The 16,674-nt window shown below is 47.6% G+C and overlaps 1 protein-coding gene across 3 annotated transcripts in view; it reads left to right on the top strand.

Moving 5' to 3' along the window:
* Positions 1-16,674, top strand: part of RIDA (reactive intermediate imine deaminase A homolog) — a 193,215-nt gene that overhangs the window by 116,367 nt on the left and 60,174 nt on the right. For all 3 annotated transcript variants that reach the window (XM_069621413.1, XM_069621415.1, XM_069621414.1), the window contains exon 5: positions 15,141-15,196. In XM_069621413.1, the coding sequence (XP_069477514.1) occupies positions 15,141-15,196 (56 nt within the window). The remainder of the gene's footprint in view (positions 1-15,140; positions 15,197-16,674) is intronic.

The following is a 16,674-nucleotide window of genomic DNA, read 5'->3' as shown; positions in this document are numbered from 1 at the left end:
ACAAAAGGGGGGGGGGGCAAGGTCACTTCCTCTGTGCAGGGAGGCAATGCAGCTATGGTTCCGGGCAATCCAGCAGGAAGTTTCGATCTCGGCAGTTCATCTGACCGGAGACGAAAGCGAGACGGCGGATGCTCTGAGCAGGCAGAGCGCGATCTCCCACGAGTGGGAGTTGACTCAAGAGATTCTCCTAGAGATCTTCGCCCTTTGGGGGACCCCTCAAGTGGATCTCTTCGCCTCTAGTGTCTACCGGAAGTGCGAAAGGTTCTGCTCGTTGGAATTTCCTCCAAAAGGACCCTTAGGAGACGAGTTCGTGGTGGAGTGGTCATTCCCACTGCTGTACGCGTTTCCTCCAGTCCCTGTCATCCCACAAGTGCTGCGGAGGTTACAAAGCGTCGGTCCCCGGATGATCCTCATTGCTCCAGCATGGGCCCAGAGGACGTGGTACCCGGACCTTCTCGCCTTGTCCATCTGCCCTCCACGTTGTCTTCCCTACCGAGACGATCTGCTCTCACGGGAGGGGGGTCAGGTTCTCCATCCAGAGGTCAGATCCCTCAACCTTCACGGTTGGTTTCTGAAAGGTTGAGGTACAAGGATTGGGACCTCCCTGAAGATGTGATGGAGGTGTTGCTTTCGGCCAGAAGACCCGCAACACAGTCCCTGTACCGTTGCCGTTGGCGAAAGTTCTGCGACTGGTGCAGGGTTAAGAATGTGGATCCTTTTGCATGCGACATTCCTGTGGGTCTGTCTTTTTTGCTTTCTTTAGCCCACAGGGGCTTGCAAGTCGGAATTTCATTTAGGCCAGAAGGAGGTTCTTCCGGCATTTCATCCTCCTCCACATCCTGGTAAGGAAGAGGAGAGGCTCCATAGGCTCGATCCTAGGAGAGCTTTAAGCTTTTATATTTCACGCATGTCCCGGGTCAGAGTGGACGATCAACTCTTCATTAGTTACGCTGGAAAGTGTTTGGGACAAGCTGTGACTAAGCAGACTGTCTCGCTGGATTATTCTGGCTATTTCCGAGTGTTATCGCTTGGCGGGTAAGGACCCATTGGTAGGCTTGCGGGCCCATTCTACCAGGGGTATGGCTGCCTCTACTGCCCTACAGAGGGGTGTTCCTATTCGTAACATCTGTGACGCAGCCACCTGGGCTTCGGTCCATACCTTTGTACGTCACTACTCCCTCGATTCCATCTGTGGGCAGGATCTGGCCTTTGGCAAGGCAGTCCTTTGCTCCACAATTTGATAGGGCATTCTAAATTTCTAAATTTCTTGTTCTAAATTCTTTTCCCACCTCCTTGCATTGGTACTGCTTTGGGAGTCTGTCATAGATATGGAATACGTCCGAGGACCCAATCCCCTCGAAGAACAAGTTACTCTCTTACCTGGTAACGTTCTTTCGATGGGATGGTCCGATGACGTATTCCATGTCGCTCCCTCACGGCCTTCCCCGCTACAGAATTTCTTATGCGATTTCAGCTTACGTTTCCGCAAGGCTTTGTGTGGTCAGACTGGCTCAAGACTGGTGCCACACGTTCTGGGGAAAAAAACTACAACTGAGGCCAAGGGCGTTGTGCGTCCTACTTATAACATCCAGTGACGTCGGCCGTCGGAGGAGGTCCTCGACGCAGGACGCAGACGCCGAAAGATTTTCCAAAGCAGCACAGCTGTGGTGATTACTGTCATAGATATGGAATACCTTGTCGGACCATCCCATCGAAAAGAACGTTATCAGGTAAGAGAGTAACTTGTTCTTCTCCCTAATTGGGATTCTGAATGTCATGCCTGTGCCATCAGTGTTTCACACTAGCAACTTGTGTCAGGTTATTCTTCCTTAATGTACATCAGAGTCACTGTTCATGACCCTCCCTCCACCCTCTCTCATTGGTCACAACTTTCCTCCTCTACAAAAGGTCTTGATGGCAAGGAGCTGTCACATCCTTTCCAGACCAGTCTTTCCAGATCCCTTGATATTGCCAGTCAGTAAGTGTTCATCCCGTGATTTCATGAGGACAAAATGGAGCAGTGCTCACGACACAATGACATACTTCTACATCATTTGTAAAAGTTCCAAGTAGGTCACTATATGCAAAATGAGATGGCTAGATCTATGTGAGGCAAAAGAAGTGGACCTTTCAATTGAAATGGTAGTCCAACAATAGAGCAATGCTTTAGAGGTCGTCCACAAACGAGCTACCAACAACCCTTTCTTGGCTTGTCACCTTCATGGCAACCGCACAAACCACAGCCCCTGCAGGACAATATTGATTGCACAGGTCTAGGGGTATGGGCAGGGGACGAGACTTGCCATCTCAGTGCCCATCAGCCCGCTCGTACACTCCCTGCCACTTGCTTGAACCTAACGGAACATATACTCCTTTGCACTGGACCGTTTTCACGTACAGTTCCTCAATGTATGTAGAGTAATGTAATTATATTTATTACATTAATTAAGCGCAAACCAAGACCAAAAGGCCTCTGAGTGCTGGCAACAACAGTAAAATGGTTCACAAAGAGACAACCACCTCAGAACAAATGTCTTGAGCTCTTTCAAAGCACAGATGATCCGAGATCTTTCGCAGATGGATAGGGAGAGAATTCCACAAGACTGGGGCTAAAGCTGAGAAAGAACGTCTTCCTGCTTGTGCTTTACAGAATCTCTGAACCTTTAACAAATTTAGGGAAGCTGAACTCGATGCTTGCGAAGGAACGTATTGGAGCCAGTTTAGCTTGAAGATAAACCGGCCCAGAGAAATAAAAGGTGCAAGTTGCAATGCGCCATGCAGAGTATTTAAAATTGTGTGTGGCGCTTCACCGGAAGCCAGTGATGCTTTGCCAACAGAGAAGAGACTGGGGCCAACCTAGGAGCATTCAGGGCCGGGCGTGCTGCAGAGTTTTGCAGATTCTGAAGCTGATGAACTAAAATGTCCGGCTGCACAAGATAGATACCATTGCAGTAGTCCAAAGAGTTCATGATGGTGGCAGGGACTATGGAAGACCAAAACTGCAAAGGGATAAAGGAGAGCACTTTCAATTTGTTCCAAAAACCCTGATTTGCAGACTCATGCAATCTGCGCTTCTCTTAACCCCAAAAGCAAAAGCTTGACTCGCAGATTCTTCACCGATAGACTAGGACCCAGAGAATCCAGCCAGTACTCAGAATGCCAGAAAGCATGGTCCTCTGGAGACCCCATCACCAAGATCTGTTTTTTTGCCATTAATGCTCAACCAATTATTTGACATTCAACTTCCAGTCTCGAACAGATACGTTTTTAATTTTGCAAGGCGGTTAAGATATGGGGGAGTTCCGCCTAAAGATTAGTGGTGCATCGTTGGCATATGTATAAAAACATATGCCAAAGGAGGCAATGAGATCAACCAGTTGTTGCAAATACAATTCCAAGAGCAAAGGAGAAAAAGCGGATACCTGCGGAACACTGCACGCAATTTGAGTTGGAGCTGCCTGAAAAGGACACAAGAACACTGTCTGCATGCGATCTGTCAAAAAACATGCCAGAACAGAACCTGACCTCCCCAATTGTTCCAGACGACACAGGAGGATCAAATGATCAATTGTATTGAACGCTGCGGAGAAGTCCAGGAGAATTAATACTTCGACCTCCCTGCAGTCCTGGAGCAGCGCTAGATCATCAAGCACCGATATCATTACAGATTCTGTCCCCATTAAAGGCCTTAAACCAGATTGGTAAGGATGTAACAAACCTTTCTCTTTGAGAAACCTTGGAATTTGGAGTCATAATGACTTCGGTAATCTTCATGATTACCGGTAAAAGAGAAATGGGCCAATAGTTGACCAGGCACAAAGGGTCCAGATGATGCTTCTTCAAAAGAGGAGTGACCATTGCATGCTGCAAAGAAGCATGAATTAAACCGTTCATAAGAGTAATAAAGGCTGGCTGTAAAATGCCCAATGGTATCCATAGATGCGGATTGGATAAGATGCAGCGGAATCGGGTCAGATGGAGATGCTGATTTGAGGTTCAGATTGCAGCATACACAATCTCATTAGTAACGGGCTCAAGAAGGCAGCAGACCCATTCCCAATTGGTGCTTCCCAGGAAATGGAATCGGATCTAGCCGGACCAATCAACTCGCTCCAATTCCTAATTTTGATGATTTTATCAGCAAAAAAAGTGCTAATTGCGTTAAAAGTATCTTGAGAGTGTGAGGAATCTGACAAAGAAGGGCAGGGGGCGGGGAATACTGAAAGTTCTATAGTAACTTTAAACAACTCTCGAAGCAAATTGGGCTAAAATTATTCACTCTGCATAATACTGCAATTTGGCTGATATTAATAGCCAGTTTATACTGAAATGAGACCGGTTTATACTTCTCTTTGGCCTCTAAGTCGTAGTGGATGCACCACTTATGCTCTGGCCGACGAGACATCTGCTTAAGAGAGCTGATCTCGGGGAGAACCAGGGCACAGGCCGAGCTTTAAAGGAGCCAAACTGTTAGCCGTGAGAGCCATAGCTTTTATAAGGGCTGTACATGGATCGGTCTGATTTTCCTTAACAGTTTGCATGTTAAACTTTAAGGACTCTGCTAACAGGACAGAAGGTACCTTGGCCCAATGACACCAGCTAATACTGACTCTATGACAAACATATGTTGGAACTGGGAGAAAAACCATACAAGGGAAAAGAAAATTGTGCAACCAGGTTACTAGCAGTGGGTTAAAAGTCGCCATAGGTAGATTATCCGAAAAGATCAGATCAAGTGTATTGCCTCTATAGAGTCAGGAGATGATTACGCACATAAAGGTGGCAATCAGACAGTCTGGAAATGAAGTTAGCAGCATGGACATCAGTTGCGTTATTAGGCCAAATAAAAAAAATATCCTAACGGAACCAGATTAGTATGCGAGAGCGCCAAGTCTGCTGCAAATTGGGAAAAACTATCAATGAAGTTATTCGTAAAATATGCCGGTGGCCTATACACTAACTGTAGACGCAATGCCACATTGCTCGAAGATTGCAAATGTACCAACAACCGTTCACAAAGTAAAGCAAGAGTTAAAAGAACAGTGGTACACTCCAAAGTTGCTAAATGAATCGGCCCCGCCCGAACAGTCAGGCCGGACGAGCTGCAGCACTGCATAAGTAGAAGGCAAGAGCTGTACAATCTCGGGGACAGATGAATCTGCAAACCAGGTTTCATTCGGCCCTAAAATGTCAGGTTGGCGCTCCGTTAACAAAGCAAAAATCTCCTGCAATGCGCCACCGCAGAACGGGCATTAATCAATAAAACTAACATGGAAGAGACAGTGAGCCTTCCCATGCCAGAAGTTTCGGGCCTTTTTTCCATAGCAGAGGCCGGTTCAATTAAATGCTGTATTTATATTACTCGGCAGACAGTTAGACTCTGGTGCTAGAGCCAGTAATTTTGCTTCGGGGTAAGCAATTTTAGCATTACTTCGATAATCCCTACAGACAGGCCTCAGCTCCTGAGGGAAATCATCCAGATTACTTTGATGGGAGTTAATGGCCCACTCTGGTCCCGGACCGGTCCAAATGGGCTTACCTTTGGCACACTGCAAGCGTGCCCGCTGCGCTAAGTCGACCCTGCACAGAAATGCAGTAGGTCAGCAAGGGCGGTGCCGTGAAAATGAAGAAAGACTTATAAATGTATGACACACGACGAATTCAACAACATTTAACAGGCTAAAAGGAAAAATTTAAATTGCCCTCAAATATGTCCTCTTCACTCCCTCCCAGCAAGTGCTAACCACAATAGTTACAATGCACACAAATCGGTAAACGCACTCTCCATCAAGAAAATATCAGCAGCATTTAAAGCAGTCAAAGCAGTCTTTCTATCTGCCACTGTGCAAACGCCCAACCCTGCACATAGATGCAGTAGGTCAACAAGAGCGGCCCCACATACTCGTTTTTCTACCTCTCGTCGGCTCCCCACTTTTAGGCTTGGGCATTTGCCTCCCTCTTGTTTCCTGTTACTTTTATGCCGCCTGAGCCAAACTCACCTTGTGAGGAACCTTCTCTTTATGCCCTTTACCCCCCTCTCTCCTAACGATGTCCTCCGCTGCCCTCCTCTGCGCTCTTAAATCCTTCTCACTCCTAATGACGTTCCTCCCTTCTCCTGTATCCCTCCTCTCCCATCTTGCGTTTACTCTACTTGTCCCTTCCTATAACCCTGCTTGCCTCTTGATGCACTAAAACAGGTAAGGTCCATGGCTCTGTGCCCCTCCATTTGGCCTGCTTGCATTCTTTCAGTGCTTTTCTGCCATTCTGTGTAGCGTAATTGCTCTTGTTTGCCTTGTTGTAGCCACTTCCTTGTTCAGATCTGTGTTCCCTCCCTGTCCCGCCCATCCAGTCCATGATTGGTCCATCTTTTATTCACCTTCTAACAAGGGTCTTCCTCCTTGCAACAACCTGCGTGTTTTGTCTCGGGAGGATAGCTCAGGGGCAACGTGCTCGCCTTGTAAGCAAGACACAGAGCAACACAGGTTCGATCCCCGGGTCCGTGCTTAGAAACCTCTGGGTATTAAGTGCGTTATAAATAACCAATTACATTTTTTTTTAAATAGCCACTTTAGCTCTTACCTACCCAGCCCCCAATTGGTCATTAGTGCTTTAGGTCATCCTCCCTGGGCAGTCTCTGCCCAGGCAGCCTCTGGCTAAGGGCAGCTGCAGAAGAAGCAGATCCAGTCCATGTTTGCATGTGTTCACCTGGGAAGCCAACCGCCATCAACCAGCAACAACTGATAAGGTAAGTGCTTTCGGTTTGGGGAGCACGTTTGGGGAGCACAGCAATTAACTGTACTCCATTTTAAACCCAAATCCCTCTAATTACCTTACATAGCATAGTACACCGAGATTAGCCAGCTAGTAAGTAATGTTTCAATCACTGCTGTGTTCGAATCGTAGGTGGTTCTCCATTTACAGCTGTATCTCAAATGTAGGCGTTCTTTCCCACTTGCCCGGAATCGTACATGTAAGTGTTTCTACTTACTGTTGTATCTCAAATGTAGGTATTTTTTCCACTTGCAAGGTATCTGAAAATGAAGTGGTCTCTATTTACTGTTGTATCTTGAAAGAAGGCAGTTTTTCCCACTTGCCAGGTATGATCTGGCATTTATAACGCGCCTGTACACAAGGCAAGGAGGGGAAACAGAGGGAGGACGAAACCACGATCTTACTAGGCCTTGTGTAACTCAGACCGCGCAAGCACAGGGGAGGGGAATGGGCAAAGTGCAAAGGGGCGAGGCGGGAATTGAGAAGTGCAGCCAGTGGATGGCTCAGTGCAGGTCATCAGATTGCAGCCAACGGCTAGCTCATACGTGCAGAGAGGGGAACAGTAGGGTTACAGATGCAGACCACAAGTGCTGGGGGAGCCAAGAGGCAGTGCAAGGTGCATCTGGACAGGCAGGGACCTGGGCCCAAGTTCAGAGGGTGGCCAGGTGACCAGTGCGTGGAAGGATGGGTCATCGGCATGGGAGAGGGAGAGAAAGCGGAAGCGAACAGGAAGGTCTTAAGTTGCTTCCGGAACAAGAGCTTGTTTTGCTCAAGTGTGCGACAAGCAGGGAGGCTGTTCCAGAGGGAAGCCCCAGCTAAAGAAAGAGATTTGCACCCAACTCTGCTTGGAAAAGCGACTGACCCTCCAAGAGTTGGAGGTGGATGAGTGGAGAGCTCAAGATGGGAGATACTTAGGAAGAGAGAGTTGAAGGTAGTGCAGTCCCAGGCCCCAGAAAGCCTTGTGAACAATGCAGAGGGGTATCGGGTAATATTTTCGCCAGCAAAAATATCGCCGTATATATGGTCGTCTGGAACGGCCATAGGCGATATTTTTGGTGGCGAAAATATTAGGTGCGGGGGTGTCCCCCGCACATAAAAAAATGATGCGGGGAGGGTCCATGTGTTATTTTCACCGCAAAAATATGGCAATATTTTTGCATCGCGATATATTTGTGGCGAAAATATCACATGGAACCTGCAGAGGGTCTTGAACTTGAGCCTTGCCGCCACTAGGAGCCAATGAAGAGATTTCAGAGCTGGAGAGACACGATCCCTGGGCTTGGACCCAAGGACAAGTCTCTCAGTCCTGTTCTGGATAAGTTGTGGAGGACAGAGAGTAGAGGCAGGAAGATTTAAAAAGAGGCGGTTGCAGTAGTCCAGCTTTGAGAGGACCAGAGCTCTGTGGACTGTGAGCTTCTGGGGGAAAGTGAGGAAAGGAAGAATACCTCTGAGGGGGTGCAGCTGATAGTTTAACTTCTTGGAGGTGTCAGAGATGTGAGGAGAGAAGGAGAGGTTGGAGTCGAAGATTACCCCAAGGTTCTTAGCCTCAAAGGTAGGAGCAGGACGAGAATCCCAGAGTGGGTGGCCAGAGAGAGGAAAAGAGGGGGCTGGTGTTCCGATGAGGAGGATCTCCGCCTTAGAGGCGTTAAGACAGAGATCATTGGTGGCACATCACTCCTGAATTGCAGACACAATCCAGAATGAGAGAAGGAGTAGAGGCGGCCAAGGGGAGCCTGAAAGAGAGCTGGGTGTCATCCGCATAACGCTGAGAACAGAGCAGCAATGCTGTGGGCAAGAGGTGCCAGGTATTATTTGAACAGCCACGGAGAGCGGTTAGCCCCCTGGGGAACACCACAGGTAGAGGGAGAGATGGAACAGAGGAAGGACCCCAGTTTGACTTGAGAGGGCCGGTCAGTGAGAAAGGAGGTCAGCCAGGCCAGTATCGCACATTTAGGTGTTTCTAGGCGTTTTTCCAATTGCAAGGTATCTGAGAAGGAAGTGGTTTCTACTTACTGTTGCATCTCAAGTTTAAGCGTTTTCCCCACTTGCCAGGTATCGCACATATATATGTTTTTCTACTTGCTGCTTTGTCTTCTCAGATTTGGGCGCCCTCTTGATCATGCCTCCTCCCCCTGGCCATTTGTTACTCCAGCTGCATCATCCATACGTGGGTGAACTCTCAAGGGTGCATCCCGCACACAAGATAGATATCATGCCCCACACCATCCAAGTCAGAGATGCACACTGGCGCGCCAGTATGCTTAATGATGCCCAATCCCATGCGTCCTCCACGCGCAGCCCAACCCTCCACCCTGCCACGCAGCCTATTCCTCCCCCTCCAACACTCTGACGTATACACACTTGTCCCTCCCCCGCCCCCTGATCCAACCTCCAAATAGATCTCGCTCCGCCCAAGCCAGAGCGGCACGCTGGAGAGCTAGAGTTAAAAACATCAAACTCCTGAGCATCACGCACCACCCACCTACCAAGCCACACCAACCCTCCCACTCTAGCCCCTGCTACCTCTTTGCCTCTGGCTGCGTGTCTCACCTCTCCCGAATGACATGCCCTCCCCAATTCTCACTTCCCTTCTCTTTGTGCAGCAAGGGCAGTCCTGGCCAACACCCCAACCTCAACAGACCCCCCCCCCCTCTCACCCACACCCCATTGCCAACCAAAAAACAAAACCAGACAAGGCCCAGACCTCAGCCACCTCAAGCCCCACTTAGCATCACCTGTGCTCAACCCCAGGTCCCATTACGTGCGGCCCCGCTATGGTGCCCAAACCCCCACCACCGCAACCCAGTCTTGCCGCTATTCCCCTCATTCCCCCCTCACCTTCTGTCAATCTGCTCCCCCATGCCCTCCACTGGTCACCCCATTCCTCACCCTGCCACTTCCCTTCCCCCCTGTCATCCCCACTCCTTCAACAATCACCACCACAACCTGAGCAAGCTCAGGCCTTCCAGCACAGCCCACACCTCCAACAATAGACACCACGACTCCCTCTGCTACACAAAACACCCTCTGTACATCCCACCAAATCTCTTGCATGCTTCTCAACTCCAGGTCGGTCTCTTAAAAACAAATTTAACATCTTTGACCTTATCTCAGACGAAAACCCAGACATACTTTTCATCACAGGGGCCTGGTTTGCTGACTACTACAAACTGCACACAAGGCCTTCCACCCTGGTTACAACCGGACTGTTCAGAATAGATCAAGAAGAGGTGGGGGACTAGCCATCCTACACAAATGCCAAATTCCAGTGCTTATCAAGGACACCTTACCCAGCCCCACAGATTATGAATCCCTACTTGTAAAATTCCAATTCTCAGCCTTCTCCTGCCACAGCTTCCTACTCATTTACGGACCCCCTGGCTACAACAAAAACTTTGCAGGCACATTTAGTGATGCTGTATCAACTACCTTTTAACCTACATCGAGCACTAACCAATCTAGGTGATTTCAACATCTGGTTTGACTCCCCATCAAACCCCATGACCCGCACTCTCACGTATAACCTAGAAGCGCTCAACCTGACACAATGCATTTCTCTGCCCACGCACACTGCCAGCCACACCCTCCATGCGGTTTTCAGCACAAACCTCATATCCTCTCTACCTACATGCCCCCTAACATGGACAGGTCACTTTGCAATCTTCTTCTCCTTACCATCTTCACCCCCGGAAACTCCCAAGGCCACACCCAGCCACCATCAACATCCATCCCCCTGACTCCAATTTGGAACAAAGCAGTTATCACCCCTGAACAAGCCAACTCACTCCCAGTACTCTCCCTCCAGGAAGGCCCCTCCCGCCCTCAACCGGACCCCTCTGAGGAACTGAGTCCTCTCTAAACAACCCCTAAAAAGAATCGCGGACCCGGTAGGATGCGCTGTACTCATTCTCCTTGACCTCTCTGCCGTCTTTGATAATATTGACCACACCATTCTCCTAGACAGGCTACACTCTTTAGGAATCAGAAACTGCCTCCCTATGGATCGCCTCCTTCATCTCTAATCACTCGCAAATCATGCTCCTTCACCCTTTCACATCTGCACCCCGCCCAGTGCCAAAAAGGGTCCCACAGGGAGCTTCCATTTTCTAGATCTATCTTAGCCCACTCCCGGCACTCATCCACTCCCACAATCTCACCTTCTTACAATTACATAGACAATACCCAGATCATCCTTAAAATCCCAAAATCGGCAGGCTCGACCCGTCCAAATCTGTCATCATGCCTGTCATCATGCTTCTCTGATATTGACCACTGGATGACGACCAACCGCCTCCTCCTCAACCCTGGGAAAACAGAAATGCTTGTCTGTGGAAAACCACGCTCTTTCCACAACCTATCCCCTGTCCTCACTCTCTAGTACAGCGTTCCAACGTAGGAAACTGCAAGGAATCCAAAATGCTGCTGCCCGCCTACTCATTGGCCTCCCTCCCAGAGAACACATCAGCCCCACACTGTAGTCCTCCACTGGCTCCCTGTTGGTCGACGCATTACCTTAGCCAAGTGCATTACTGTTCGTGCCATTCACAACCCCGGCCCGGAATTCCTCCAGGATAAACCTGCATGCTACTGAGCCTCCTGGACACTCGGATCCAGCGCTGCATTTCTGCTTTTTATTCCCCCAATATAACTGCACCAGACTGGGCGGATTGTCCTTCTCCGTCCAAGCTCCCACCATCTGGAACTCTCTGCCCCTTCACATCCGCAGCATTGACAATCACCTTCTATTCAGAAAGGCCCTCAACCTAGCTTTTTCCTTCCTCCTCTTGAAACCCTCTCCCACTCTATGCTGATTGCTCCTCCGCACAAGTACTGACCCAGATGTAAGCAAACTACTCCAAACCACCGTCGATGCTGGCATTGTTCGCAGTGGCACACCATGATAAATTTGCTTCCCCTAACCCCACAGACCATCACCCCCGTCACCCTGGGTCCTCCCCTCTGCACCGGAAAGGACCACCAACTCTATAATCGGTGCAAACTGGTTACCAAACAACTCCTGTAAATCGGATTACACCTTGTATGTGGCTGCTTAAAGGTGTCTTGCCAGAATGCTCGTTTAGATAGACTACTAGAGATAGCATTGGTAGCAGGACCAGTTTTGAAATGTGGATAGCTGTGGGCAAGCACTCAGCTGGATGGTCCCTACCTAATTATCAACGGGTTTACCCATAGGTCTCACTAGGTGTAGAGGGGAAACGCACCAGTTCAACTGGGGCTTCTGAGCACAGAACGCAATTTGATGGTTTTTGGGGGAAGGTATAGAGATGCACTAAGATGCACTTAGATGGTTCTTTCCATTGGGGAGGGGAACGATACCATTGGTTTTAGGCCATAGGTGGCAAGATCTATTTAATTTATTTCCTATTGCACTGAAAGAATGCAACCAGCCAGGTCCTTCCCCAAAGGTAGTATGCTAACCCCACCAGAAGAGGCACTCGAACGACTGGTTTATCGTCTTGAGAGTCCTAGAAAAACGACACTGAAGAAATAATCTGTCCAAGGTATGTATAAATCGCACCATGTCTGTGGACACATGCCAGAGGCACGGCTCCCATCCATGTACTCTACAATACAGCCATGGCTATTTCAAATCCAGTCTAGCAGCTCGCATGGCCGTCCACACTGAAACCCCTGACGTGCCTCAACACACCTGCCATTAGTATACAGTGACACGTACATAAATATTTTATCTAGCTGGGAACACATTGAGTTTCCAGGACTACCACTCTATCTTAAAATGCCAACAGCCCTCTAAGTCCTAATGGTGGCAGAATGCACACACACATCTTAAATTCAAACTCTTAGAACTCTCCCATACCTGGACTTCAGTCCCCAAGGGTTTTCCAACCAGAAAGCGCATTGAGGCCATACAAATAGGGAAATGGCGCTATAGAAATTACTACAATACAATACCTCCTGGGCCTGTCGCCCTCTTCTCCACGCCTGCTCCCTTCTCCCGTCATCTGCCTTCTGTTCCATCGCTCTCTTCCACCAGTCCCGAAATATGCTTATACTCCATAACTCGGACAAGCCTCTCATCACCTCCCCCTTTTTATATCCCAGCTTCTGAAGAAATTAGATTGGATTTGTGAAGAACCTTCAGCCATGGGCTAATTGCCTAGCGGTTTGTGGATTACCTGGTTAGTCTATAAACAAAAGGTTTTGCAGGTGTAGGTATTTGAGTGGGCCCCCATGTAGGATTGTAGACTGGCGTATTAACAAGCCTGTAATAAGCACAGGTAGGAGAACTCCATTAACCACCGCAGACACAATGTCTTTCAGTGTATGTATATGTATGCCTATGTTTTAGTTTGAGGTTTGTTTAGGGAAGTGCCTAATGTCTAGGAAGAATATATAGTAAAGATAATATTTGTATATATATTTTTGTTGTGTATTTGTCGCCTACCTTGGACACACTTTCTGTTACAAGTATTAACAAGGCTGTTCACCATCTTAACTTGTGTTAGTGCTGATAGGCTTGCATGGTGCAGAGATCTTTTGCACCCACTCTCACCACAGGTCACTTTCTCTGTACAGTGTCTCTCACTCACTCATCACACTCTCTCTCTCTCTCACACTCTCTCTCTCATTTACATGAGCTGAGTAAATACGCTCCCTGTTTGACGCTATCTGGGTGCCTGTTTCAAATGTAGGCCATTTTCTGTCTCTCATGCACTTCCCTATTTAGAGGGTTATCCCAGGATAAGACACGATCTCTTAAAGGGACACTGTTGCAACACAGCTCTATATGACGAGCCCCTTCCTCCCAACCTTGGAATGATGTGGTTGTTGACTTCCCACACTGCTCTCATGCCCAGCATCATGCCTCGGATGGTGGCACTGGGCACCCATGGGAATCCCAATCATCACCAAAGGGACAGGCAGGGAACATATTCACATGGCTTGCACCACAAAGCATCAGCATTACAAGCAGCCCAAAGGAGTGTTAGGAGGGGTGAAGTACCCAATGAGAAAGACCAGATAAGGAGACGAGATGTGGAGTACCCTATGCACCAGAGAAGTGCTTAACAATGTAATTGTTGGAAAGCTGGTCAATGAAGCACGACTCAAAGGAATGAAACTTTACAACTTTGAAATGCCTAAGAATTAAGGACCATATGTAATCGAGAGAGGCTGTAGGAAAAACTGCCACCAGAGGGGAATCTGTCAGTGTTCTGGAGTCCATCACTTAAGTGGCCCTCTAGTCCAGCAACATAACCGAATGAGGGGCAATAGGGCATGAACGGGTGGGCGGAGATGCGGGGAAGGAAATGCAGAGCTTGCAAATGCCATCAGGAACCTGCAGCAAAGAGGGTTTTGCCAGCGAACAAAGGAAATGTACCAAGGCAGGGAACCTCTGCCAGAGAGTGTAAAAGAAAACGGGCAGAGAGACCAGTCAACAGGACACCACAGGGAAGAGAGAATCTGCAGGAGTGGCCCCTTCAGAGCGAGAAAGTGATGCACAGTAGTCAATGGTGATGGATGATGGGAATTTTAGTTCTAAGGCTCAGTAACATTCAAGTAAGCGTGCTTGGACACGTTGCACACATTCTAAGAAGGACTGAATGATAAAAAGAATAATTTAAGTAGCATGATGGGAAATGCAGTCCAAAGACCAAACAAAAATCTAGGTGTTTTGAACAAGAGAAAAAAAACTTTTCAGTTGCATCCTAGGAAGGGTGGGCTAAGAATTCTGCGAAAGCATGAACTAGTGAAGTCCTTGTTGAAATGAACTCTGGTAGTTGTGGTAGAAAAATCTAGCAAAAGACTGAAAGATTAAGGAAAACGTAATCCAATTTGCACGCTGATGGTCATTTAAATTACATGCACCGATAGTCGAAATAGTGATTGGATTTTTGGACTAACTTCTGATGAACCTTTTTTGAGCTACTCAGTTGTAAGTATGGTCTAAAGATCTATGGTTCATATAAGGTTTAAACAATAAGCTCCTTATGGGAATTCAGGACGAACATGGACGTCCTTAGCACTGGGTCTGCAGAACCGAGTGAAAGAGGCTCAGCAAAGCTTTTTGCTTCACTAATGCTTTGGGTTTTTGTATCCACGTGGGTTTTTCAGTGCTCGATTGCTGAGGGTATGGCTAATAGTTTACAGCTGTACTGCTCGTACTATTCTGCAAAACATGGAGATTTTAACATAGCACTGCTTTTAATTGGTAATCCTTATGAAATCCTTTCATTTGAAATACATTCCAGTTTATAAATTAATCTTGCTTCCTTGATGTAAACTGTGACACAGATAACAGCATGCATTTTTTGTCGCTGCATACGGCATTAATATATCGAAAAAGAGCCATGTGTTAAAATATCTTGTGTTTTGCCCTTTTGCAGTTTTCCAGAGTAATTGTCCAGCAAGAGCAGCATACCAGGTTGTCGCTCTGCCCAAAGTGAGTATTACATTTCAATACCTTAGACGTAGGCTTTGAGCAGAACAAACATTCTTTTCCGTTGTGTATAGGAATTTCAATGTCCTCCGTTTCATGCTGGATTCCAGACTTTTAGGCTGTGTGAAAACTGGATTTATTCGGATGTGCTGTACAGTTCCTATAGTGCCAAAAGGCCTGAAGTTGGACGAGCACTTGAGAAATAAATACTCACTTAACACGGTCTGTTTTTGACGCTACTCTAATGCACAGTTTCAGAACAGATGAAAATGTAGCCTAGGTGACGCAACTTGGCATTGACCTTTTTGTACATTCTTCTTTGTGGTCTAATACTCCCGGATGATCTCCCTTAGTGTTACTGCCGCACCGTGTGCAGCTTTTGCTCCATAATCGTGAGCCTGAATTGTAGGCCTGTGCCATCAGTGTTTCACCCTAGCAACTTGTGTCGGGTTATTTACTCCTTGATGTACACGAGTCACTCTTCATGACCCCTCCATCTCCTCCCCCCACCCCATTCGCCACATCTTTCCTTGAAGCTCGAATTACTGCCCTAAATCAGCCACTCCCATCTTTATGGAAAGCCCTCATCACACCCAAAAAAACCTGCTTGTGTGAATTAATGAATTGGCCCTGATGAAACCATGTGCGTGTTACTGAAAAAACACAGTGCTTTGGCTCTTGTATAGCTTCATCCACCGGTCTCAGCAGTCTTTGCTCGAATTTCAACCTCTTCATCTGAAAGATCCATGAGATAGCGATCGATTAACATCACATCAGGCTCGACCCCCATCCTTGAAAGCCACCCTGTGTGGGCACCATTCCCACAAAATTGGCAGAGGCCCGCCTCAACAGCTTCTGTCCCTCTGAAATGTCATTCGACTGCACCCCAGGCTACTGACCAAAGAATGTGAACATTTTCAATAAGTAGTCGATGCAAAGGTTTTTTTAAGCAACATTTTTTAAAAAAGTTTGGCCGGTCCATGCTGTAGACTTAGTGCAAGGACCAGCTGCTGTTTCCATAGCATACAATAGCACAAAAGCTATTGTTAATAGCGCAAATCCTAACTTGTGCTATTAACATATGTAGGAGGAGGCTCGACTCTATGCAAAAAGTTTTTTAATTAAATTAATTGGCTGTTTTTATTTTTTACCGTGGAGATTTATGTTTAAAGCGGGAACCTAGCTCGAGAGCAGCAGAGCATTTTACTGGGTGTGGGTAGCCAGTGTGGGCTGGCATCTTTTACAGTAGCGCGCAGTACTGGGAGTTCTAGTCTGCATCCATTGGGATTAGCCCATGGTCAGATGTTGTTGAAAAAGCCACGTTTTAAGAGCATTATGAAATTGGAGAATTGTGGGGCATTCGTGGGCAATACCGAAATAGGGTGGGTACATGACATGAGAAGGATTGTTTGCGGGACCTCTTTGTGGACTAGTTGTGATTCGAGACGGTTGGTTGATTTTCTGCGTGAGGAGCATGTGCC

Source organism: Ambystoma mexicanum, chromosome 5q (assembly GCF_040938575.1).
Source record: "Ambystoma mexicanum isolate Mex_15411 chromosome 5q, UKY_AmexF1_1, whole genome shotgun sequence".
Lineage (NCBI taxonomy): Eukaryota > Metazoa > Chordata > Amphibia > Caudata > Ambystomatidae > Ambystoma > Ambystoma mexicanum.
Note: the sequence above shows the minus strand (reverse complement) of the source record. Positions and strands in the feature narration are given on the sequence as shown.